Source organism: Schistocerca piceifrons, chromosome 1 (assembly GCF_021461385.2).
Source record: "Schistocerca piceifrons isolate TAMUIC-IGC-003096 chromosome 1, iqSchPice1.1, whole genome shotgun sequence".
In the NCBI taxonomy this organism is placed as follows: Eukaryota; Metazoa; Arthropoda; class Insecta; order Orthoptera; family Acrididae; genus Schistocerca; species Schistocerca piceifrons.
This window is the reverse complement of record NC_060138.1, coordinates 29,517,676-29,544,224: the sequence shown is the minus strand read 5'-3', so window position 1 is coordinate 29,544,224 and position 26,549 is coordinate 29,517,676. Positions and strand designations below refer to the sequence as shown.

At 43.8% G+C, this 26,549-nt stretch overlaps 1 protein-coding gene across 1 annotated transcript in view; it reads left to right on the top strand.

The window, feature by feature from the left end:
• LOC124783127 (protein flightless-1) overlaps positions 1–26,549 on the top strand; it is a 183,289-nt gene that overhangs the window by 51,056 nt on the left and 105,684 nt on the right. Inside the window, exon 9 of the mRNA XM_047253997.1 lies at positions 22,805–22,875. Within this exon, the coding sequence (XP_047109953.1) occupies positions 22,805–22,875 (71 nt within the window). The remainder of the gene's footprint in view (positions 1–22,804; positions 22,876–26,549) is intronic.

The window sequence follows — 26,549 nt, the reverse complement described above, 5'->3', positions numbered from 1 at the left end:
CCCAGGATTGGAATGACTCCTTACCCTCTCCCTTAAAACCCACATCCTTTCGTCTTTCCCTCTCCTTCCCTCTTTCCTGACGAAGCAACCGTGGGTTGCGAAAGCTTGAATTTTGTGTGTATGTTTGTGTTTGTTTGTGTGTCTATCGACCTGCCAGTGCTTTTGTTTGGTAAGTCACATCGTCTTTGTTTTATATAAGGAAACATTCCACGTGGGAAAAAATATATCTAAAAAACAAAGATGGTGTGACTTACCAAACGAAAGCGCTGGTACGTCGATAGACACACAAACAAACACAAACATACACACATAATTCGAGCTTTCGCAACCAACGGTTGCCTCATCAGGAAAGAGGGAAGGAGAGGGAAAGACGAAAGGAATTGGGTTTTAAGGGAGAGGGTAAGGAGTCATTCCATTCCCGGGAGTGGAAAGACTTACCTTAGGGGGAAAAAGGACGGGTATACACTCGCACACACACACATATCCATCCACACATATACAGACACAAGCAGACATTCACAGAGGCAAAGAGTTTGGGCAGAGATATCAGTCGAGGCAGAAGTGCAGAGGCAAAGATGTTGTTGAATGACAGGTGAGGTATGAGTGGCAGCAACTTGAAATTAGCGGAGATTGAGGCCTGGTGGATAACGGGAAGAGAGGATATATTGAAGAGCAAGTTCCCATCTCCGGAGTTCGGATAGGTTGGTGTTAGTGGGAAGTATCCAGATAGCCTGGACGGCGTAACACTGTGCCAAGATGTGCTGGCCGTGCACCAAGGTATGTTTAGCCACAGGGTGATCCTCATTACCTACAAACACTGTCTGCCTGTGTCCATTCATGTGAATGGAGAGTTTGTTGCTGGTCATTCCCACATAGAATGCATCACAGTGTAGGCAGGTCAGTTGGTAGATCACGTGGGTGCTTTCACACGTGGCTCTGCCTTTGATCGTGTACACCTTCCGGGTTACAGGACTGGAGTAGGTGGTAGTGGGAGGGTGCATGGGACAGGTTTTACACCGGGGGCAGTTACAAGGGTAGGAGCCAGAGGGTAGGGAAGGTGGTTTGGGGATTTCATAGGGATGAACTAAGAGGTTACGAAGGTTAGGTGGACGGCGGAAAGACACTCTTGGTGGAGTGGGGAGGATTTCATGAAGGATGGATCTCATTTCCGGGCAGGATTTGAGGAAGTCGTATCCCTGCTGGAGAGCCACATTCAGAGTCTGGTCCAGTCCCGGAAAGTATTCTGTCACAAGTGGGGCACTTTTGTGGTTCTTCTGTGGGAGGTTCTGGGTTTGAGAGGATGAGGAAGTGGCTCTGGTTATTTGCTTCTGTACCAGGTCGGGAGGGTAGTTGTGGGATGCGAAAGCTGTTGTCAGGTTGTTGGTGTAGTGGTTCAGGGATTCCGGACTGGAGCAGATTCGTTTGCCACGAAGACCTAGGGTGTAGGGAAGGGACTGTTTGATGTGGAATGGGTGGCAGCTGTCATAATGGAGGTACTGTTGCTTGTTGGTGGGTTTGATGTGGACGGACGTGTGAAGCTGGCCATTGGACAGGTGGAGGTCAACGTCAAGGAAAGTGGCATGGGATTTGGAGTAGGACCAGGTGAATCTGATGGAACCAAAGGAGTTGAGGTTGGAGAGGAAATTCTGGAGTTATTCTTCACTGTGAGTCCAGATCATGAAGATGTCATCAATAAATCTGTACCAAACTTTGGGTTGGCAGGCCTGGGTAACCAAGAAGGCTTCCTCTAAGCGACCCATGAATAGGTTGGCGTATGAGGGGGCCATCCTGGTGCCCATGGCTGTTCCCTTTAATTGTTGGTATGTCTGGTCTTCAAAAGTGAAGAAGTTGTGGGTCAGGATGAAGCTGGCTAAGGTAATGAGGAAAGAGGTTTTAGGTAGGGTGGCAGGTGATAGGCGTGAAAGGAAGTGCTCCATCGCAGCGAGACCCTGGACATGCGGGATATTTGTGTATAAGGAAGTGGCATCAATGGTTACAAGGATGGTTTCCGGGGGTAACGGATTGGGTAAGGATTCCAGGCGTTCGAGAAAGTGGTTGGTGTCTTTGATGAAGGATGGGAGACTGCATGTAATGGGTTGAAGGTGTTGATCTACGTAGGCAGAGATACGTTCTGTGGGGGCTTGGTAACCAGCTACAATGGGGTGGCCGGGATGATTGGGTTTGTGAATTTTAGGAAGAAGGTAGAAGGTAGGGGTGCGGGGTGTCGGTGGGGTCAGGAGGTTGATGGAGTCAGGTGAAAGGTTTTGTAGGGGGCCTAAGGTTCTGAGGATTCCTTGAAGCTCCGCCTGGACATCAGGAATGGGATTACCTTGGCAAACTTTGTATGTGGTGTTGTCTGAAAGCTGACGCAGTCCCTCAGCCACATAGTCCTGACGATCAAGTACCACGGTCGTGGAACCCCTGTCCGCCGGAAGAATGACGATGGACCGGTCAGCCTTCAGATCACGGATAGCCTGGGCTTCAGCAGTGGTGATGTTGGGAGTAGGATTAAGGTTTTTTAAGAAGGACTGAGAGGCAAGGCTGGAAGTCAGAAATTCCTGGAAGGTTTGGAGAGGGTGATTTTGAGGAAGAGGAGGTGGGTCCCGCTGTGACGGAGGACGGAACTGTTCCAGGCAGGGTTCAATTTGGATAGTGTCTTGGGGAGTTGGATCATTAGGGGTAGGATTAGGATCATTTTTCTTCATGGCAAAGTGATACTTCCAGCAGAGAGTACGAGTGTAGGACAGTAAATCTTTGACGAGGGCTGTTTGGTTGAATCTGGGAGTTCTCAAACCCAGAACCTCCCACAGAAGAACCACAAAAGTGCCCCACTTGTGACAGAGTACTTTCCGGGACTGGATCAGACTCTGAATGTGGCTCTCCAGCAGGGATACGACTTCCTCAAATCCTGCCCGGAAATGAGATCCATCCTTCATGAAATCCTCCCCACTCCACCAAGAGTGTCTTTCCGCCGTCCACCTAACCTTCGTAACCTCTTAGTTCATCCCTATGAAATCCCCAAACCACCTTCCCTACCCTCTGGCTCCTACCCTTGTAACTGCCCCCGGTGTAAAACCTGTCCCATGCCCCCTCCCACCACCACCTACTCCAGTCCTGTAACCCGGAAGGTGTACACGATCAAAGGCAGAGTCACGTGTGAAAGCACCCACGTGATCTACCAACTGACCTGCCTACACTGTGACGCATTCTATGTGGGAATGAGCAGCAACAAACTGTCCATTCGCATGAATGGACACAGGCAGACAGTGTTTGTTGGTAATGAGGATCACCCTGTGGCTAAACGTGCCTTGGTGCACGGCCAGCACATCTTGACACAGTGTTACGCCGTCCGGGCTATCTGGATACTTCCCACTAACACCAACCTATCCGAACTCCGGAGATGGGAACTTGCTCTTCAATATATCCTCTCTTCCCGTTATCCACCAGGCCTCAATCTCCGCTAATTTCAAGTTGCCGCCACTCATACCTCACCTGTCATTCAACAACACCTTTGCCTCTGCACTTCCGCCTCGACGGACATCTCTGCCCAAACTCTTTGCCTCTGTATATGTCTGCTTGTGTCTGTATATGTGTGGATGGATATGTGTGTGTGTGCGAGTGTATACCCGTCCTTTTTCCCCCTAAGGTAAGTCTTTCCACTCCCGGGATTGGAATGACTCCTTACCCTCTCCCTTAAAACCCAAATCCTTTCGTCTTTCCCTCTCCTTCCCTCTTTCCTGACGAGGCAACCATTGGTTGCGAAAGCTCGAATTTTGTGTGTATGTTTGTGTTTGTTTGTGTGTCTATCGACGTACCAGCGCTTTCGTTTTATATATATAATTTTTTCAAGATATCTTCTCCTGCAACTGTTTTGGCTGTCATCATTTACCGTGAAGAAACCCAACCTGTATCAGTCACAGTTTGTGACTGTGTTCATTCATCCAAGCAAGCACACCCCACACAAACATAGTATGTTTGCCTTTAAAAGTCATTCATGGCTTACTCTACATATGAGACATGGCCATTATTTAAGAAATGAAAAATGTGGTGATGTGGCCTAAACTGTTTTAACCCTAATCTATGAAGGTTGTCTGTGACTGAAACCAGTTGATATTTGGGTTTTAAATTAAAAAAAAAAAAAAAAACAGCTGATGGTCAACAAGCATTTTATACACTACTTGAGAGCTGTTAGTAGTCACATTCCAAAAATGTTCTTGTAATTGTGCCTGTCTGCAACTTAACACGTTGTCTTTAAGGTAAGTAGCAACCTATATTTCCTTACATTGGTGATATCCCTATGTGGAGTTTGATGTTCCTTGTGTTGTTGACATCCCAACTTCAAGTTTCCATTGTTTTTTGTTTATACTTTCTTATTTGAAGGAGTTTCTATTGAAAAAAGGTGAAGGCCGCCCAGTAGCAAACTGCACGTTCTGCATAATCCACTAGACAAATATCCTCTAGTTGTTGTTGTTGTTGTCTTCAGTTGTGAGACTGGTTTGGTGCAGCTCTCCATGCTACTCTATCCTGTGCAAGCTTCTTCATCTCCCAGTACCTACTGCAACCTACATCCTTCTGCATCTGCTTAGTGTATTCATCTCTTGGTCTCCCAGTACGATTTTTACCCTCCACGCTGCCCTCCAATGCTAAATTTGTGATCCCTTGATGATCCTCTAGTATACCATAATTAAGTTAAAGTGCAGATTCTCATTTGGTGCCTCATTTGCTGTACATGATTCCGAGCTTCACTCAAAGATACATCATATGTTCTGTAATCTATTTCATTTGTTACCTTTAGACAAATCGTTTCACTAAGTATTTGACCATTTGTGTTCTTTTCTAACTTTTTTATTTTGATGTTTTGTTCAGTAAGCCTGAAATACAGTATTTATAAATATCGATCAGTATTCTATTATTGTAAGGAGTGTATAGATCAAGAGAAAGCAAATGAGGTGTTGACTGAGAATTGAAAGTTCAGTGAGGTAGGTATCAAGCTGGTACTTCTTCCAATTCCATTTTGCTGCACATTGCTTGAGAAGGAATACAGTGATCGATAAATTACTGGTAGCATCTTGTGCATAATTTTCCATCATCGGTGACAGACGTACTGTTATCTACCAGGTAGTGGGAACCTTATGCCTTATGAAAAGATGTGGAAACATTTAATGACCGCAAACACAGCAAGTAAAGCTTGGGAGAGCGTCAGTGTTGGTTTAGAATTTTGTCACTGCTATTTAAGGTAATTCCACACTACTGAATGGTCTTTTTGATGGTCTGCCTTGTCTGCACAGTTCAGGTGATGCTTGAGGCATCCTATAGTCGAGTTAACGTAAGGAGATCCCAGACAGTATCACTGTTACCAGCTTTCTCCTTTGAAGCACTAATGGCTGCAGGAGAAACAGCAATCTCCATAGAGATTAGAGATAACACTGAGGAATTACCATGGAGCCATTTACCAGATCACTTTATTAGCATCTTTTGTTCTTGAAATGCCTTGAATTTAATACTTATATTGAAGGTAGCCATTTTGAAAGTTAAATATTGCAGTAATGCAACTTGATATGTGCCTAACAGTTAGGCCTAGAAGAGAAGAACATTTTTTCTTTTCTTTATCTGGGTAGCAGCACCTGTTCGTGAGATATTCCAATTTTTTCTCAGATCATTAAGTTTTTCTGATTTCTTTCAAGCAATTAAATCTTATTTTGCACAACTACACCTCGGCTTCGTGTATTTGGTTCCCCATTTCCACTCTTCATGTGGCTATGAAAATTCTGACTAAAATTTTCCCTCAAATCACTATTTAGATTTTTCTTACTTACCGTGATTATTTGAAAGCAAATAAACCTTTTTTTGTGTGTAATTTATGAGTCACATTGTCGTTCCACTCAAAAATTTTGCCAGTGAAAAGTTGAAGTCTGCTTGTTGTATTTTATGTATTCTTATTGGACCTCTTTGTCTACAAAAGCAGCTTCTACATGGATTGTGGTCAGTTTTGTAACAGTGATGGATGTTCATCTCTAGGCTTGCATCAAATCATGATTCGATTTGCGCATTCTTGCAAGTGAAATGTGCTGAAGGCTGCTTTTTGAGTTTCTCCCAAATGTGACCTTATATGTAAGATGAGAATGAAAGTAAATATGACATGGCCTCTATAGTGTTTTCTCACTTTCAGTGAGCATTGTGAAGGTAGCAGGTTTTTGTTAATTTTGCGTTCATATATTTTAAATTGCTTTTCAACCTTAGCCATTAGAATATGGATTCTGTACTGTCACCAACTAATTCAGCATTGTTCAAAAAGGTTTCGGGCGTGCAGCCAGTTGTCGTAAACTTCATTGCACGATATTTCGGCTGGACAACTGCCAGCCATTTTCTGGTGAGCCAAACAAGGACTGACGAAGACGTTCTCCGCTCCAGCTTATATAGTGCACTGATAGTACTGCCGTGCTTGCGTTGCAGTCACGGAGACAGAAGGGCCACACCACCCAGCGACAACGTCCTCGCTGGTGGAACTGCAGTACTCAGCTGCCATCGGTGTTGTCACTTTCCGCAGCTATCGAAGTCTTCTGGCTCTTCGTCTCGAGCAGATTTCAGAGATGACGGGATTTCATGCATTATTCGATTGGAAACCACTGTCACGGTTCATTAGATTTCCCGGAATGCATATTTCAACAGATTCTTTGATAATGGCATCCCAAAAAGTTGTTGCTGTGGCCAAAATCGAAGTTTTGTCGTACTCCACTGAATGTCCATTAGAAATACAATGTTCCTCAACTGCAGACTTACTGGGTTGCAGTAGACGAGTGCAACGTTGATGTTCTGTACAACGCTCTTCCACTATATGCGTTGTGTGTCCTACGTAGGCCATACCATATTGACACAGTATTTTGTGAATTCCCGCCTTCCGCAGTAACAAATCATCCTTCACCGATCCCAGCAAATCCGAAATATTAGAAGGTGGACAAAAAACCACTTTCACATGAAAATTATTAAGAATCCTCGCTATTTTGAAGCAGATATTTCCAACGAAGGGAAAAAAAGCTAGGGACTTTGCTGGCGCGTTCTACTCTTTATCCACTTCCCGGTTCCTGGCCCTAGTTGAGAAGGCCCTGTTAATTTGCTGGGTCGAGTACCCATTGTGTCTGAGAATCGTCCTCAAATATGCAAGTTCCTTAGGCAAATTCTCTGCATCCAACACCATATGTGCCCTATGCACAAGGGTTTTAAGTACACTCATGGTCTGGGATGGGTGATGGCAACTTGAAGAATGCAGGTACAAATCAGTGTGAGTGGGATTACGATAGACAGAATGTCCTACCATGCTGTCACTCTTCCGTTTAACCAAAACATCCAGGAATTGAAGGCAGTCATTTTTCTCTAGTTCCATAGTAAATCAAATATTCTCATGGTTGGAGTTAAGATGATCAAAAAACTCCATTAACTTTTCTTCTCTGTGGGGCCACACTATGAAAGTGTCATCGATGTATCTGGTGGCTAACCTTTATATGGAGGATTTTGAGGAGAGAGCATTTGAATCAGCAGTTTGTAAACCAACTGTTTTATGGAGATACGTCGATGAAGAGCCAGAAGACTTCGATAGCTGCAGCCAGCGACGATACTGACGGCAGCTGAGTATTGCAGTCCACCAGTGAGAGCGCTGTCACTGGGCAGTGTGGCTCTTTTGTCTCTGCGACTGCAACACATGCACGGCAGTACTATCAGCGCACTGTATAAGCTGGAGCGGAGAACGTCTTCGTCAGTCCTCGTTCGGCTCACCTGAAGATGGGTGGCAGTTGTCCAGCCGAAATATCGTGCAATGAAGTTTACGATGACTGGCTGCAAGCCTGAAATCTTTTTGAACAGTTGATTTGTTGGGAAAATTTCAAATTTTACATAATTCAGCATTGATGGAGTGTTGAGAAATTTTACTGAGAGGTTTTTTTTCTGTTATTAAATTTGATTTTCCTACGCCAAGTTGCTAATTTGTCTTGTGACAGTGTTTACTGATTGTTATATTATTCTTCCTTACTTTTCGATACCCCCCCCCCCCCCCCCCCCGCCCATGAAACAAGGACCTTGCCATTGGTGGGGAGGCTTACGTGTCTCAGCGATATAGATAGCCGTACCGTACGTGCAACCACAATGGAGGGATGTCTGTTGAGAGGCTAGACAAACGTGTGGTTCCTGAAGAGGGCAGCGGCCTTTTCAATAGTTGCAGGGGCAACAGTCCGGATGATTGACTGATCTGTCCTTGTAACATCAACCAAAATGGCCTCCTTGCAGTGCTGGTACCGTGAATGACTGAAAGCAAGGTGCAAACAAAATTGGCGCTCTACGGATCGGAGTTTGGAATGTCAGATCCCTTAATCTGGCAGGTAGGTTAGAAAATTTAATAAAGGAAACGGATAGTGGGAATTAGTGAAGTTTGGTGGCCAGAGGAGCAAAACTTCTGGTCAGGTGAATACAGGCCTATAAATGCAAAATCAAATAAGAGTAATGCAGCAGTAGGTTTAATAATCAATAATAAAAATAAAAAAAAAATAGGAACTTGGATAAGTTACTACGAACAGCATAGTGAACGCATTATTGTAGCCAAGATAGACACGAAGCCCATGCCTACCACAGTAGTACAAGTTTATATGCCAATTAGTTCCGCAGATGGTGAAGAGATTGAGGAAATATGTGATGTGATAAAAGAAATTATTCAGATAGTTAAGAGAGATGAAAATTTAATATTTATGGAGGAATGGAATTCGATAGTAGGAAAAGGAAGAGAAGGAAAAGTATTTGGGGAATGTGGTGGGGGGGGGGGGGGGGGGGGGAGGGGGGTAAGGAATCAAAGAGGAAGCCACCTGGTGTAATTTTGAACCAAGGACAACTTAACCATAGCTAACACTTGGTTTAAGAATCATGAAAGAAGGTTGTATATGTGAAATAGGCCTGGAGCCACTGGAAGGTTTCCCATAGATTATGTAATGGTATGACAGAGATTTACAAACCAGGTTTTAAATTGTAAGACATTTTTAGGGGCAAATGTGGAATCTGACCACAATTTATTGGTTATGAACTGTAGAGTAAAACTGAAGAAACTGCAAAAAGTTGGGAATTTAAGATGATGGGACCTTGATAACCTGAAAGAACTAGAGGTTGTAGAGGATTTCACAGGGAGCATTAGGGAGCAATTTACAAGACCAGGGGAAAGGAATACAGTAGAAGAAGAATGGGTAGCTTTGAGAGATGAAATAGTGAAGGCAGCAGATAATCAAGTATGTAAAAAGCCAGGGCTAGTAGAAATCCTTGGGTAACAGAAGAGAGATTGAGTTATATTGATCAAAGGATAAAATATAAAAGTGCAGTAAATAAAGCAGGCGAAAAGGAATACAAGCGTCTCAAAAATGAGATCGACAGGAAGTGCAAAATGGATAAGAAGGAATGGCTAGAGGACAAATGAAAGGATGTAGAAGCATATATCAGTAGGGGTAAGTTAGATACTGCCTACAGGAAAATTAGAGAGACTTTTGGAGAAAAGAGAACCACCTGTATGAATATCAAGAGCTCAGATGGAGAACCAGTCCTAAGCAAAGAAGGGAAAGCAGAAAAGTGGAAAGAGTATATAGAGGGTCTATAATTGAGGGCAATATTATGGAAATGGAAGAGGAAGTAGATGAAGATGAAATGCCAGATAGGATACTGTGTGAAGAAAGACCTAAATTGAAACAGGGACCCAGAAGTAGACAACATTCCATTAGAACTACTAATAGCCTTGCGTGAATCAGCCATGACAAAACTCTTCCATCTGGTGAGTAAGATGTATGAGACAGACGAAATTTACTCGGAGTTCAAGAAGAATATAATAATTCCAATCTCAAAGAAAGCATGTGTTGACAGGTGTGAAATTACCAAACTATCAGTTTAATAAGTCACAGTTGCAAAATACTAACACGAATTCTTTACAGATTAATTGAAAAACTGGTAGAAGCCGACCTCGGGGAAGATCAGTTTGCATTCTGTAGAAATGTTGGAGCATGTGAGGCAATACTGATCATGCAGCGTATCTTAGCTTCTAAGTTAAGGAAAGGCAAACCTACGTTACTGGCATTTGTAGACTCAGAGAAAGCTTTTGACAGTGCTAACTGGAATACTTTTTTTTAAATTCTGAAGGTGGCAGAGGTAAAATAAAGGGAGCAAAGGCTATTTACAATTTGTACAGAAACCAAGTGGCAGTTATAAAGAGCTGAGGGACATGAAGGGGAAGCAGTGATTGAGAAAGGAGTGAGACAGTTGTAGCCTATCCCCGATGTTATATTATCTGTATATTGAGCAAGCAGTAAAGGAAACAAAAGAAAAATTTGGAGTGGGAATCAAAATCCATGGAGAAGAAATAAAAATTTTGAGGTTTGCCAATGACATTGTAATTCTGTCAGAGACAGCAAAGGACCTGGAAGAGCAGTTGAATGGAATGGACAGTGTTTTTAAAGGAGGATATAAGATGAACATCAACAAAAGCAAAACAAGGATAATGGAAAGTAGTTGAATTAAATCAGCTGATGATGAGGGAAATAGAATAGGAAATGAGACACTTAAAGTAGATGAGTTTTGCTATCTGGAAAGCAAATTAACTGATGATGGTTGAAGTAGAGAGGATATAAAATGTATACGGGCTATGGCAAGGAAAGCGTTTCTGAAGAAGAGAAATTTGTTGACATCAAGTACAGATTTAAGTTTCAGGAAGTCCTTTCTGAAAGTATTTGTATGGAGAGTAGCTATGTGTTGAAGTGAAACATGGACAGTAAATAGTTTAGACGAGAAGAGAATAGAATCTTTCGAAATGTGGTGCTACAGAAGAATGCTGAAGAGTAGGTGGGTAGATCATGTAACTAATGAGGAGGTACTGAATAGAATTGTGGAGAAGAGGAATTTGTTGCAAAACTTGACTAGAAGAAGGTATCAGTTGGTAGGACACATACTTAGGCATCGAGGGATCACCAATTTAGTATTGGAGGGAAGCATGGAGGGTAAAAATCGTAAAGGGAGACCCAGAGATGAATACACTAAGCAGATTGAGAAGGATATAGGTTGCAGTAGCTACTCGGAGGTGACGGATAGAGTAGCATGGAGAGCTGCATCAAACAAGTCTCTGGACTGAAGACCACAACAACAGCAGTAACAACTACTTTAACATTTTAATAGATGTATGGCGTCACATACAAATGTGGTAATTTAAGAGCATCGGCATTGTAGTTCTCATTATTGATCCTCGAGGAACACCATATTTAATTAGATTACATTCTGCTAAGTATCTAAATTAATATACTACAATATGGAAAGGATGGATTGCTACTCAGACTGTCGGAAATTATAATGGGCCCATATTGTTTAAGTTGTCTCTCCCATCTTTTTTAATCGTTGGAATTATCTTAGCAACAATATAGGAAAAGACAGATTGCTGCTTACTGTAAAAAAGACACATTAAGTTTCAGACAGGCAAAATTAACAAACTTGGGTAAAGCTTTCGGCCACAGCCTTCATCAGTAAAAGAGACGCATACATAATGCAAACACGCAGGCAAAGTCACCTCATGCACACATCACCGCCAACTCGAGCATCTCGGGCTGGAATGCAACTATCACGTGGGCTGCAAGCAGCAATTTATTTGGGGCAGGGAAGGGGAAAGAATAGTAGTGCATGTGTGGGGAAAGAGACGAACGCTGTCTGGTGGAAACTGCAATGACTAGAATGCCAACAGGTGCAGCGTCTAGACATCGAGGGACAGGAAGGCGGGGAGAAAAAGGAGTGAAAAAGGAGAGGAGTGGGGGAAGTGGGCTGGTCTGTTGGTAGAGCCCAGCAAATGTACTGGATGGGAGACAAGAATGGGGAGGAGAGTATGTAGCAGAGGAGGTGGAAACTGTTGTGTGGAGGGTGTGGAGACAGTATGTTACTGTACGGGAGCAGAGAATGCATGTGAAGGATAACTCTCCTCTGTGCAGTTCAGAAAAAAAGATGGTGGTGGAGGGAAGGATCCACAAGTCAGGTAGTGCAGTAGCCCTTGAAATCAAGTGTTTTATGTTCAGCTGCATGTTGTGCCACAGGATGGTCTGCTTTGCTCTTGGCCACAGTTTGGCAGTGGCCATTCATCCTGGTGGACAGCTGGTTGGTAGTCATACCAATATAAAGAGCGATGCAATGATAGGAGCAGAGCTGGTAGATGACATGGCTACTTTTAAAGGTGACCCAGCCCATGATGGAATAGAATAAACCCGTGAGAGGACTCAAATAGGAAGTTCTGGGCAGGTGGATTGAGCAGGTTTTACACCTGTGTATTCCACTGTGCCTTGTGGCAAGGGGTTGGGATTGGGAGCAGCATTGAGTTGGACTAGGATGTTGTGGAGGTTGGTTGGGTGATGGAACACCATTTTGGGGGGTGGGAAGTATCTTCGTTAAGCCTGGGGGATAGTGCCTGCCTGTGAGTACCTTGGTGAGACCCTCAGCATACTGAGCATGGGAATTTTTGTCATTGCATGTACACTGGCCCCAGGTCACCATGCTGGACGGGAGGGATTTTTTGGTGCAAAAGGGATGACAGCTGTCAAAATGCAGGTACTGTTGGTGGTTGGTGGAATTAATGTGGACAGAGGTGCAGATGGAGACATCAGAGAGGACAGGGTTAACATCTAGATCATGAAGATATCATCAACGAACCTGAACCACACTAGGGGTTTGGTATTTTTAGAGGCAAGCAAGGTTCCTCCAGACAACTACAAAAGTGATGGCATAGAAGGGTGCCATGTGGTAGCCCATGGCAGTGCCACATTGTTTATATACCATCCATTCGATGGAGAAGTAGTTGTGGGTTAGGATAAAGTTAGTAAGATGTATGAGGGATGAGGTAGTGGGTTTCAAGTCTGGAGGACGTTGTAGAAGATAGTGTTCAATAGTGATAGGACCATAAGAAAGAGGGATGTTGGTGTATAGGGAGGTGGCATCAACAGTGATGAGTAGGGATCCAGGAAGTAAAAGGGTCGGGATGGAGGAGAGTCAGTGAAGGGAGTGGTTGGTGCCTTTGACGTGGGAGGCTAGATTACAGGCAATTTGTTGTTGTGGAGGTTGGTTGGGTGATGGAACACCATTTTGGAGGGTGGGAAGTATCTTCGTTAAGTCTGGGGGATAGTGCCTGCCTGTGAGTGCCTTGGTGAGACCCTCAGCATACTGAGCATGGGAATTTTTGTCATTACATGTACACTGGCCCCAGCCACAATGGGATGTCAAGGTTTGTTGGGTTTGTGGAGTTTGGGGAGCACGTATAAAGTGGGTGTGCTGGATGTCATAGGGGTGAGGAGGGAAGTGGATTCAAGGGAGATGTTCTGGGAAGGCCTTAAGCAGGGGTTGGAGGTTCTGTTGGACTTCTGTGATGGGATCACTCTGGCAGTGTTTATAAGTGGAGCAGTCATGTAATCAACGGAGGCCTTCTGCTAGGTGGTCACTGCAGTTCGTAACAACAGTAGTGGACCCTTTGTCTGTGGGTACAATGATTAGGTCACAATTTGTTTTGAGGTTGTGTATGGCTGTTCTTTCTTCTACTGGAAGGTTGGTGTTCTGAGGGAGGGAATGGGGAAGGATGGTAAGGCTAAGTTGGAGGTAAGGAATTCCCAGAAAAGACCAGTGGTTGGGTAGGTGGGAGATAGGGGAGGATCATGGTTGGATGGTGTTATGGATTGGAAGCAGTATGATTCAGTGTTGGAATTAGGGTGGTTCTGCTTGGAAGGATTGGTGACAAAGAAGTGCTTCCGCTGCAGGGATCATGAGAAGGAGAGCAGGTCTTTGACAAGTCCAGGATGGTTAAATTTGGGTGTAGGACTAAAGGAGGCCTTTGGATAGGACAAATTTTTGTTGAGCTGAGGGTTTAGGTGGAAAGGTTAACAACAGAGTTACAGGAATGTTATGGCTCTGGATTTGGTGGAGAGTTGGTAGGGAATTTTGGGAGATTTGCTAAGTTGAAAAGGTCAGCTAGGCAGGATTTAGCTACTACGAGAGGTGGACGAGGAGGAACATTTGTGGTGCAACAGGGTTGGATAGTGGTGCCTCGAGGCAGCAGTAGGACATCAAGATACAAAGTACATGACTTGTAAAAATAGGCAAGTTCTGAACTAGTCAGCCAATAAATAAATAGCAGCTTTCGTGCTCAAAATTAAAAATGTACTTTCATCACTGTCCAAACTCTATGAGCCATATGGCATACCAAAGGAACTAGTATGGGAAAAAAGGTACACCGTTCCAGCTAAGTGGAGCCTATGTCATACACTTAGTTGGAAGTAGTGGAGAGAGTAGTTGACAAGTCAGAACATAAGCATAGATGCTAAAAAAGATATTTGGGCATGGGAGGAATGGGAGAGGAAGAAAATTGTGAAGGCGAATAAAAAACTAATGAAAAGAATAGACGATAACAGAAATCACAAAATATGAAATACAGAGTAAACTCAATTAAGAAAAAGTTATTCATCAAGTTGAGAGGAGACACTAAGTTGTAAGGGAGTTGTGGGAGAGGGATACAAACAGCAGTAATATAATAAAGACTAGCATAAGTTCAGACTGGGTGATTCAAAGCTAACATCAGTGACACAGTATTCTTTTGACTATCCAAGGGCCTCACCTTTAACCCTACACCAAAATTTAACCATGCTGGACTTGTCAGAGACCTACTCTCTTTCTCCCAATCCCTAAAATGGAAGCACTCCTTTGCCACCAATCCCTCCAACCAAAACCACCCTAATTCCAACACTGAATCCTGGATCTTCCAGTTCCTACCACCATACAAGTATGATCCTCTTCCCTCCCACCTAACCACCCGCTGTTCACCTTCCAGAAATCCTTTACGTACAACTTAGCCTCGCTATCCTTCCCCAGGTCCCTTCTTCGAAAAATCAACCTTTCCGTAGAAGAAAGAACAGCCATACAAAACCTCAGAACAAGTCCTGACCTAATCATCCTGCCTGCAGAAAACTGTTCCACCACTGTTATGAACTGCAATGATTACCTGGCAGAATACCTCTATCTGACTCCTCCATTTATAAACTCTGCTAGAGTGATCCCATCCCAGAAGTCCTAAACACAACATGAAATCCTAGCTTAAGGCCTTCAGCTCTTTCCAGAACATCTCCCATGAATCCATTTCCTTCCTCACCCCCTATGACACCCTGAACACCCACCTTCTACATGCTCCCCAAAATCCATAAACCCAACAAAACTGGTGCAACAGGGTGCAGCCAACTGCAGGTGGTGGCTCATGTCAGCACTAAGGACATGTGTCGCTATGGATCGGAAGAGATTCTCTCTGGTTTCCGGTGGCTATCTGAGTTGGTGAAAACTGCAGGACCGATTGCAGACCTTTGGTACAGAGCCGAGTGGAGGGTCTGAATCAGAGGCTCAGATGGCTCTTCGACTGTTTAGGCTGCATATTCCTTGACTTGCTCCGTAGGGCAGTAGGGTTTCGGGATCCGCTAAATTGGTCAGGTGTCCACTACACACAGGAGGTGGTTGCACGGGTGGCAGGGGCTGTGTGGCATGGACTGGGCAGTTTTTTAGGTTAGACAGTCTCAGGAAAGATCAAAAAGTGCTCCAGTCTCACAGGGTACAGGGCAAAGAAATGACGAGAATCGACCAAGCAACAGTCGATATTGTAGTTGTAAATTGTCGTAGCTGTGTTGGAAAAGTGCTAGAGCTTCAAGTGCTGATAGAAAGCACTGAAGCTGAAATCATTATAGGAACAGAAAGATGGCTAAACACAGAGAGAAATTCTGCCGAAATTTTTACAGACACACAAACCATGTTCAGAAAGGATAGATTAAATAAAGTAGGTGGTGGCGTGTTTATGTCTGTTGGTAGTAGCTCATCTTGTAATGAAGTTGAAATAGATAGTTCCTGTGAATTGCTAAGGGTAGAGGTTATACTCAACAGCCGTACCAAAATAATAATTGGGTCCTTCTACTGACCCCCTGACTCAGATGATATAATAGCTGAACGGTTCAAGAAAACTTGAATCTCGTTACAAATGAGTACCCCACTCGTACAGTTATAATTGGTGGAGACTTCAATCTACCCTTGATTTATTGGCAAAAGTACATGTTCAAAGCCAGTGGTAGACAGAAAACATCTTTCGAAATTGTACTAAATGCTTTCTCTGAGCATTACTTTGAACAGTTAGTTCATGAGCCCACACGAATTGTAAATGGTGGTGAAAATACACTTGACCTCTTAGCCACAAATAATCCTGATCTAATAGACAGCGTCATGATGAATGCAGGGATTAGTGAACCCAAGGTCATTGTAGCAAGGCTCAAAACCATATCAACCAAAACCACCCAAAATAAACGCAAAATATATCTATTTAAAACAGCAGATAAAAATTCGCTCGATGCCTTCCTAAGTGAGAGTCTCCATTCCTTCCAAGATAATTATGTAAGATATGGCTCAAATTCAAAAATACAGTATCGACAGCAATAGATAGATTCGTACCGCATAAGTTAATAAGAGACGGGACTGTCCCACCATGGTACACAAAACACGTCAGAAAACCGTTGCAGAAATAATGAAAAAAGCTTGCCAAATTCAGAAGAACCACCAACAGTACCTGCATTTTGACAGCTGTCATCCCTTTTGCACCAAAAAATCCCTCGCATCCAGCCAGTGTATGTGCAATGACAAAAATTCGCATGCTTGGTATGCTGAGGGTCTCACCAGGGCACTCACAGGCAGGCGCTATTTATTTATTTATTTATTTTTCCGTTTGACCAAATTAAGGAGAAGTCTCCATGGTGATGGAATGAGTCAATACACGAAATTATAACACGATAGTAGAAACAGATAAAATGAAATATAACAAACATATTCAGGTGACAATTCGTAAGTTTAAATAAAGAAAATCAACAATGTAACACTTTGAATTTGCTTAATTTTTCAGCTCTCCCAGGAGCTCCTTGACAGAATAGGAGGAGTGAGCCATGAGGAAACTCTTCAGTTTTGACTTAAAAGTGTTTGGGCTACTGCTAAGATTTTTGAGTTCTTGTGGTAGCTTATTGAAAATGGGTAGAGCAGAATACTGCACTCCTTTCTGCACAAGAGTCAAGGAAGTGCATTCCACGTGCATATTTGATTTCTGCCTAGTATTAACTGAGTGAAAGCTGCGAAGTCTTGGGAATAAGCTAACAACAAACGACATTAAAGAAAATACGAGGGCGGTTCAGAAAGTAACCTCCGATTGGTCACAGTGCGGGTTGTGGGGGGAGTAGCGACGCCATCTGTGCGTTCACGCACTCAACAGGTCAGTCGGCATCAAGCCGTGGTCGAGTGAACGTCGTACCAGCGCTAGTTTAGTTTTTGTGGCAGTTTGAAATGTGTGCTGCAATAGAAAACCCCGCCAAATGTGAAGTGCGTGCTGTCATAAGGTTTTTTACAGCCAAAGGATATTCTGCAGCAGCTATACATCGTGAGCTTTGTGCCGTGTACGGACCAAGAGTTATGAGTGAAGGAGTTGTCCGTGAATGGGTACGTTTATTTAAAAGTGGACGAGAAAACGTTCATGATTAAGAGAGGAGTGGTAGACCATCATTGGTGACTGACAAACTCGTTCAGACAGTTGATGCAAAAGTTTGTGAAAATCGACGTTTTTCAATGTCGGAGTTGTCTACTGGTTTTCCACAGATTTCTAAGACTCTCTTGTACGAGATAGTGACAGCAAGATTGGGTTACCGTAAGTTCTGTGCATGATGGGTGCCCAAAATTCTTACCGACCACCACAAAACTCAAAGAATGGCCTCTGCATTAGACTTTCTGTCACGTTATGAGGACGAAGGAGAACCATTGTTAAACAGAATTGTGACCGGTGACGAAACCTGGATTAAGTACGTGAACCCTGAGACAAAAGAACAATCAAAGATGTGGGCACATTCAAATTCGCCTACCAAACCAAGAAAAGCCTCGCAAGATTTTTCTGCCAGAAAACTGATGGCAACGGTGTTTTGGGATGCCAAAGGGGTGTTGTTGGTTGAATTCATGGAACGTGGTACGACCATTAATCAAGACATGTACTGTGAAACAATAAAAAAGTTACGACGGGCTATACAGAACAAACGCCGTGGTATGCTGACTTCCGGTATCGTTTTTTTGCACGATAACGCCCGTCCTCACTCTGCTCGCAGAACAACGGCCCTTCTTGAGTCCTTGAAGTGGGACGTTATCAACCATCCACCTTACAGCCCAGACCTGGCGCCAAGTGATTATCACCTCTTCATGCATTTGAAGAAATGGCTCGGGTCACAGCGGTTTGATGACGACGAAGAGCTCAAAGATGCGGTCAGACAGAATGGGCATATTATAAGCGGGACAGAACAGATCAAGTTCCTAGGCGTTCGGATAGATAGTAAGCTGTTGTGGAAACCCCATGTTCAGGATCTTGTTCAGAAACTAAATGCTGCTTTATTTACCATTAGAACAGTATCTGAAATAAGTGACAGTTCAACACGAAAATCTCATATAAGATGTGAAACAAATACTAACAAAGAGATAGAGGGGCTGGCCAGTACTTACCTCAGCTCAGTACAGCCGATAGATACACATAAAACAGAACTGAAAATTTACATTCCTAGCTTTCGGAACTTTGTTCCTTCATCAGGGAGGAGAGAGGGGAAAAAAGGGAAGAAGGGAAAGTGGATTCAGTTACTCACAACCCAGGTTATGAAGCAACAGGGAAAGGTAAACAGGGAGGGTAGCAAGGATGGAGGCATGGTTGTCAGAGAGAAGCCAAAGATATTCTACTGTAAGTACTGTGCCAGCTTCAAACCAAAGAGGATGCATACAGAAGTAAAGTATAAAGATAAACACAACTATGTAGGATGAAAAGATGCGTGAATGGCTAAAGAGGAAAGGGAAAGAGGAGAAGACTGAAGAGTGAATGGGAGTGAGGTTGTTTAACGTAGGTTCAGTCCAGGGGGATGGCGGGATGAAAGGATGTGTTGGAGTGCAAGTTCCCATCTCCGCAGTTCAGAGGGACTGGTGTTGGGTGGGAGAAGCCAAATGGCACATACGGTGTAGCAGGTTCCTAGGTCCCTAGAATTATGCTGGAGGGCATGCTCCGCTACTGGGTATTGGGCATCTCCTAGGCGGACAGTTCGTCTGTGTCCGTTCATTCGCTCAGTCAGTTTGGTTGTTGTCATGCCGATGTAAAAGGCTGTGCAGTGCAGGCACGTCAGTTGATAAATGACATGTGTAGTTTCACACGTAGCCCTGCCTTGAATTGTGTATGTTTTACCAGTAGCGGGGCTGGAGTAGGTGGTTGTGGGCGGATGCAAAACCTGCCCCATGCATCCGCCCACAACCACCTACTCCAGCCCCGCTACTGGTAAAACATACACAATTCAAGGCAGGGCTACGTGTGAAACTACACGTCATTTATCAACTGACGTGCCTGCACTGCACAGCCTTTTACATCGGCATGGCAACAACCAAACTGGCTGAGCGAATGAACGGACACAGACGAACTGTCCGCCTAGGAGATGCCCAATACCCAGTAGCGGAGCATGCCCTCCAGCATAATTCTAGGGACCTAGGAACCTGCTACACCGTATGTGCCATTTGGCTTCTCCCACCCAACACCAGTCCCTCTGAACTGCGGAGATGGGAACTTGCACTCCAACACATCCTTTCATCCCGCCATCCCCCTGGACTGAACCTACGTTAAACAACCTCACTCCCATTCACTCTTCAGTCTTCTCCTCTTTCCCTTTCCTCTTTAGCCATTCACGCATCTTTTCATCCTACATAGTTGTGTTTATCTTTATACTTTACTTCTGTATGCATCCTCTTTGGTTTGAAGCTGGCACAGTACTTACAGTAGAATATCTTTGGCTTCTCTCTGACAACCATGCCTCCATCCTTGCTACCCTCCCTGTTTACCTTTCCCTGTTGCTTCATAACCTGGGTTGTGAGTAACTGAATCCACTTTCCCTTCTTCCCTTTTTTCCCCTCTCTCCTCCCTGATGAAGGAACAAAGTTCCGAAAGCTAGGAATGTAAATTTTCAGTTCTGTTTTATGTGTATCTATCGGCTGTACTGAGCTGAGGTAAGTACTGGCCAGCCCCTCTATCTCTTTGTTAGTATTTAGTTCAACACGAAAAGTAGTCTACTTCGCATATTTTTATACGCTTATGTCATATGGTATTATTTTTTGGGATAATTCTTCTGATTCAAAAAGGGTATTTTTGGCTCAAAAATGGGCTGTTCGAGCTATGTGTGGTGTAAGTTCGAGAACCTCTGGTCATCCCCTATTCAACAGTCTGGGAATTCTGACATTGCCCTCACAGTATATACGAGGGCCGTTCAGAAAGTAACCTCTGGTTGATTTAAAAAAATACACCAAGTTAAATAAAAATATTTTAATATATACATCTTACAACTACATCTTTGCACTATTTTTCTACATAGTCTCCATAGCGATTGAGGCACTTATCGTATCTCTTCACAAGCTTTGAAATTCCTTCTGCATAAAAATCACCCGCTTGTGCCTGGAGCCAGCCTGTGACCGCATCTTTGAGCTCTTCGTCGTCATCAAACCGCTGTGACCCGAGCCATTTCTTCAAATGCATGAAGAGGTGATAATCACTTGGCGCCAGGTCTGGGCTGTAAGGTGGATGGTTGATAACGTCCCACTTCAAGGACTCAAGAAGGGCCGTTGTTCTGCGAGCAGAGTGAGGACGGGCGTTATCGTGCAAAAAAACGATCCCGGAAGTCAGCATACCACGACGTTTGTTCTGTATAGCCCGTCGTAACTTTTTTATTGTTTCACAGTACACGTCTTGATTAATGGTCGTACCACGTTCCATGAATTCAACCAACAACACCCCTTTGGCATCCCAAAACACCGTTGCCATCAGTTTTCTGGCAGAAAAATCTTGCGAGGCTTTTCTTGGTTTGGTAGGCGAATTTGAATGTGCCCACATCTTTGATTGTTCTTTTGTCTCAGGGTTCACGTACTTAATCCAGGTTTCGTCACCGGTCACAATTCTGTTTAACAATGGTTCTCCTTCGTCCTCATAACGTGACAGAAAGTCTAATGCAGAGGCCATTCTTTGAGTTTTGTGGTGGTCGGTAAGAATTTTGGGCACCCATCGTGCACAGAACTTACGGTAACCCAATCTTGCTGTCACTATCTCGTACAAGAGAGTCTTAGAAATCTGTGGAAAACCAGTAGACAACTCCGACATTGAAAAACGTCGATTTTCACAAACTTTTGCATCAACTGTCTGAACGAGTTTGTCAGTCACCAATGATGGTCTACCACTCCTCTCTTAATCATGAACGTTTTCTCGTCCACTTTTAAATAAACGTACCCATTCACGGACAACTCCTTCACTCATAACTCTTGGTCCGTACACGGCACAAAGCTCACGATGAATAGCTGCTGCAGAATATCCTTTGGCTGTAAAAAACCTTATGACAGCACGCACTTCACATTTGGCGGGGTTTTCTATTGCAGCACACATTTCAAACTGCCACAAAAACTAAACTAGCGCAGGTACGACGTTCACTCGACCACGGCTTGATGCCGACTGACCTGTTGAGTGCGTGAACGCACAGATGGCGTCGCTACTCCCCCCACAACCCGCACTGTGACCAATCGGAGGTTACTTTCTGAACCGCCCTCGTATTTATGACACATGTATTCACATGTAGATTATTGTTTCTGCAAATATACCAATGAAAATGTTAAATTTTATCATTTGGATCATTAAATTTATGAACAGATGACCATTTTACTTTGTGTAATAGTTTGTTATCCTACTTATAACACCCAAATTTTAATTCTTGAATATATGTTGTTCTCAGTACTGCCGTTTAATAGAAAATACTTTCAGGATTAATGTTAGTTGTTTCTTAAGTGTTACGTAAAAATGAAATGTACTTCTTCCTGATGTGAAAACATATTACTGTTAGCAGTATTTTTAGAGCTAACAGTAATGAGAGTTGCTGCTTTGTACTAGCAAGAAAACCACACACAGTTCACCATGTGGCTCAAAGTGAACGCTTAAGTATTGAAAAACATTCTGAACACTGTGCTGTTGAAATCAAACAATCTACATATACTGTTTGTCTAATGGCAGTGTAAGTTATCTCAATATATGAACAGAGTTAAAAGTGTTATCTGTTTTTACAAATACAAATGTAAAGATATCATTTTATGATGATATTTCATAAATTTCACAAATATCTCATTCATGGTGAGTGCTGTCAAAAATTTCTTGACAACTTGCAGTACCCAAAACATAATAATAGAATCAACTATGATAACGTATAATTAAAATACTTAGATGGTGTGTTCTTGGACCCATAATTTGTCTTCCTTATTAATATTCTTAATTAGTCAGTGACCCTCCTGACTATGCAGGTTTCCTTTCAAGTTCCTAGTTCATGGTAGTTAAAGTCCATGTAATCATTAGTTTCATCTACAGAAGGTATATCAAAGACCCTGAGATTACCAGCATATTTAAAAATCTATTGCAGTCTCGGTCCCGAGACAGTTGTACAAAGATTATTGTTCTTACAATATTAAGCTGGCTAAATGGTATAAGTGTACAGTAAAATATGGCAAAGCAATTTTAATTTAATATATTGTATTCCTATTTGTAATTAACATATTCAATTAGACCACTGAGCTGAAAAACCACTGAAATATGTTTATGCTGGTCTTTATTCTTTTGATCTTATTGTTTTGCTCTGTTATGTTTACAACTACAGCTCTAATTCTTGATATCGTCTCTTTACAGGGAATGAAGGATGTTGCAAAAGACAAAAACAAACAGAAGACTGCTGAAGAAGCGAAAGCTGTATCGCTGAAGTAAGTGATAACTGTTATGGGAAACAAAAAGAGAAAAAATAGATTTTTACACTTAATTACAGCATATATTGATTTACTCCTTATGAAATGGATTACACTTTATTCAATCAAGTTTGAACTATCTTCAGGGCAGTAAATTCCTCCTCCACTGCAGGTGCCCCCCCCCCCCCCCCCCCCCCCCCGGCACACTTTTTTTTTTTTTTTTTTTTAATATTATTATTTGTCTTGATTCTTACACTAATGGAAAACTCAAGGGTGAAATTTAAATGATGGATGAGAAGCTGGATCACCACTTATCAGTAAGCCAGAATTCCTAGTAGTTTAAAAAAAATGGTGCACATTGTTCAGAGCATAATTTAGACGTGTAAGACTGCGCATTCATTCATTCGCAAATTGTGTTCCATAAATCCCATTGTGAGTGACAGATTTGAGGGATGTGGGAAGAGTCAAATTGTACACCACATGACAGAAATGCTGGCTGGTACAAAAGCTTCAGGAGGTGACATGTGTAGTACTGCCCACAGATGCACATAAAAGTGACACATTACCTAGTGTTTCGAACTAACAATTTTATTCATCAGGGAGGGGAGAGGGATTGGTTGGGAGAAATGTAAAAAGGAATGGCTGGTCACTCAGATTCCAAGAATGAGAGGAAGCCATTTGTAATGAGGATGAGGAGAGAGTAAGTCAGAGATGGTACATTGGTAAAACCTGTGCCATCTTCAGTCCAGAGATGAGAAGGGAAGTGTGAAAAGTAAATATAGATTAGAGGGAAGAGAGGTGAATTATGCAATTAGGAAACAGTGGGAAAATGGACCAAAATGTGTCCTGTTATCATCTGAAACATTATGAGCATCTGCTTAACAGCATTGTGGTCTACCTCTGGAATGCAGTACACCAGAGTTTTGCATGGCATGGACTCTACTTGACCTGGTGCACTGACTCGGTGATGGGGCAGATGCTGCACGGGTTCTTCATATGGCCGTGGTGGAGAGCAAGGCCAGCCAGCAGCGTCCTCCATCTCTATGGTGTCCTAGTGGCAGTTGTAGGTTTGCAAACTGGTGGCAGCAGAATTATGGTGACTGAAACAGACTGGGTGTCACTTAACAGCAGAGCTGGTCAAACGTTGATGGGCTGGTTCACGTATCCTTTAGTACTGCTTCTCTTTGCTGGTTCCACAGTAAGAGTGTTGCATAACAACCTCTGGAGTGTGTTGATGTCTGGGAGGTGTGCCGTAACCAGAAGTAGGTCAGCAAAGCTGCATCAGTTCATAGTTCTGGTGCTCGTAGTCTTTACTACACAGGAGCTGATCACATAGTTCAATGACCAGCATCTGTTGTCTGGCTCTGACCTCATTGCAATTTTGGACTGTGACATCTGCTACAAGTTCTCGTGTAGTTTTGTCCCCCTTTCAAGCCAATGATGGTGTATCCATACATGGTCATCGACCTGGCGTAACAAGGAACACCATTCATATGATCAGGCAACACTGATGATTCTGTGCCCCCTGCAATCACAACTGAAACCCCCAGGGGACTGGCCGCTCTTTAGTGGATTTGTGCTTGGCTATCATGGGGCCCCAGCCTTTGCAGCATCTTTTCCCTTCCATGCAGTATGTCTATCCTCTTGCTGTTCTTTTTCCCCTCCCTTTGGAAACATGTCTGGGCTATTTTTGGAAATGTATTCTGTATTTTCGGTAGTCAATATCAGAACACTCTCCACTGTTTTTCGTTCCTTTTTTCTTTCTTTGTTCACTTTCTCCTGTCCTTCCTCCGCTTTCACATTTGAGGCTCTTCTTCTTCTTCTTCTTCTTCCTCCTCCTCCTCCTCCTCCTCCTCCTCCTCCTCCTCCTCCTCCTCCTCCCCCCCCCCCCACCCCCTCTCCTCCCTGTGCTCTCCTGAAGGCAGGCCTACATGTCTGATGCGTAACAGGTGACTGAATAACGCGTAATTCCCAGCCCTGGGTCAACAGCTAGGGCTCAAATGTACCCATGGTACAGGCCAGGCCCAGGGAGGGGTGATTGCCTGAGCAGCAACCATCCCAAATTGCCAATTGGTCCCTCTGCCAGGTGTTTGGGAGGTGTGACCTGAGGTGTGAATGATCGCCTAAATTGGGTGAGGCCCCCTCTGAGAGGGACCCCCAGTTGGAAGGAGTGCGCTATGGAGACGCTGCCAGTCGTGAGGGATTTTCTCGCAATGAGCCAATCATTATCTTTACAGTCCACGTGTACCAAATGTAAATGGAATGGAGCTCCCGATTCAAAGACCCTCCCGTCTGCACCACTGTTCCTCACAGTTTCACGTACTCGAGACAGTCAACAACCCTTTGCAACAATAAATCCATTCCTTATTCCGAAAGGAGTTGATGCAATTGCTGGCCCTGTGAAATCTTGCTCTCTCTTACGCAATGGCACTTTGCTTTTGGAGAATACTTCTGATTCTCGAGCACAATAACTGCTTGCTGCTTCGCTTCTCCACGGCTATTCTATTCGTGTCGAGGCCCATAGAACTCTCGAATTCTCCCTGTGCTGTTATTTGCACTAGGCTGCTCAGTGGTCTGACAGTGGCAGAAATCCATACATGCCTCTCCGATCAGGGAGACATTGCCATCCGTCACGTGATGAAAGAGGTAGTGCATCCTTAGTGCCACACAGACTCTTTTTCTCACCTTTTGATAGAGTGATACTTCCATCCGAGATCAAAGCAATCTGTGAAGTTATCACAGTCTGACCGTACATTCCGAAGCCGATGCGCTGCTACCGGTATTATCGTTTCAACCACACTCAAATGTCTCGTTGACACCTGGTCAGACGTGTAACCTCTGCTCGGGATGCTCACGAGGGCAATTGCCTGCCCTCTTGTTCCCTTCTCTGCAATGGCGACCGTGCCGCTGCCTCCTGCGATTGTTCCGTGTATCTAGATGAGTGGACTGTTTAGGAGATCCTGGTAAAGGAAAAAGTCACTCGCAAGTTATTGGCTAGTCGCAGACTCTGCGTGTTCTACCATCTGGCTCTTACAGTACTGTTATTGCTGCATCTCGCTCGGTGGAGGACGTGCAACTTCATATTCGGCACTGCGGTTGTGAAATCACCCAGTGTCGTGCTAGCATCGCTGTCTCCTTGTCCGACTGTGCATCGAGCCACCGAATGTTCACCTCCCAGGGTGAAGTCACCAGCTACACAAGTGACACGCAGGAAAGAACAGGAGGAATACTCCCACGAAGACTTCCTACATCCTTCCAGCCAACAAACATCTAAGTGTTCCTCTGCCAACTGGAAAGGCTCTGAGAAGTCCGACAAAGGCAAACGGTCTTCTCTCTCACCGACTTGGAGATTCTCTTCGACGCTATTGCCGGGTGATACCCTCGCCTAGCCGACCTCCGTGTCACCGGTGCACACCGCCAATTGCTTTTCTGCCCTGGACTGTGCATATCAACAGAGGGAGAATGCCAACACCTCTGTAGAGATTAAATTTAATTTTAAAAATCGACAGCCTCAGTTGCACAGATTACCTAGATTTACCTAGGTCTCAGTCGGGATAACCCAGCCTTCTTCAGAATAAAAGTCACTACCGTTTGTCCGTAGTGGACATCGTCAAACTAAAAGTACAAAGCCATAAATTATACCCAGACTGTAAAAACTTATCTGAATCTGCCTCGGCCCCACTTCACAACCG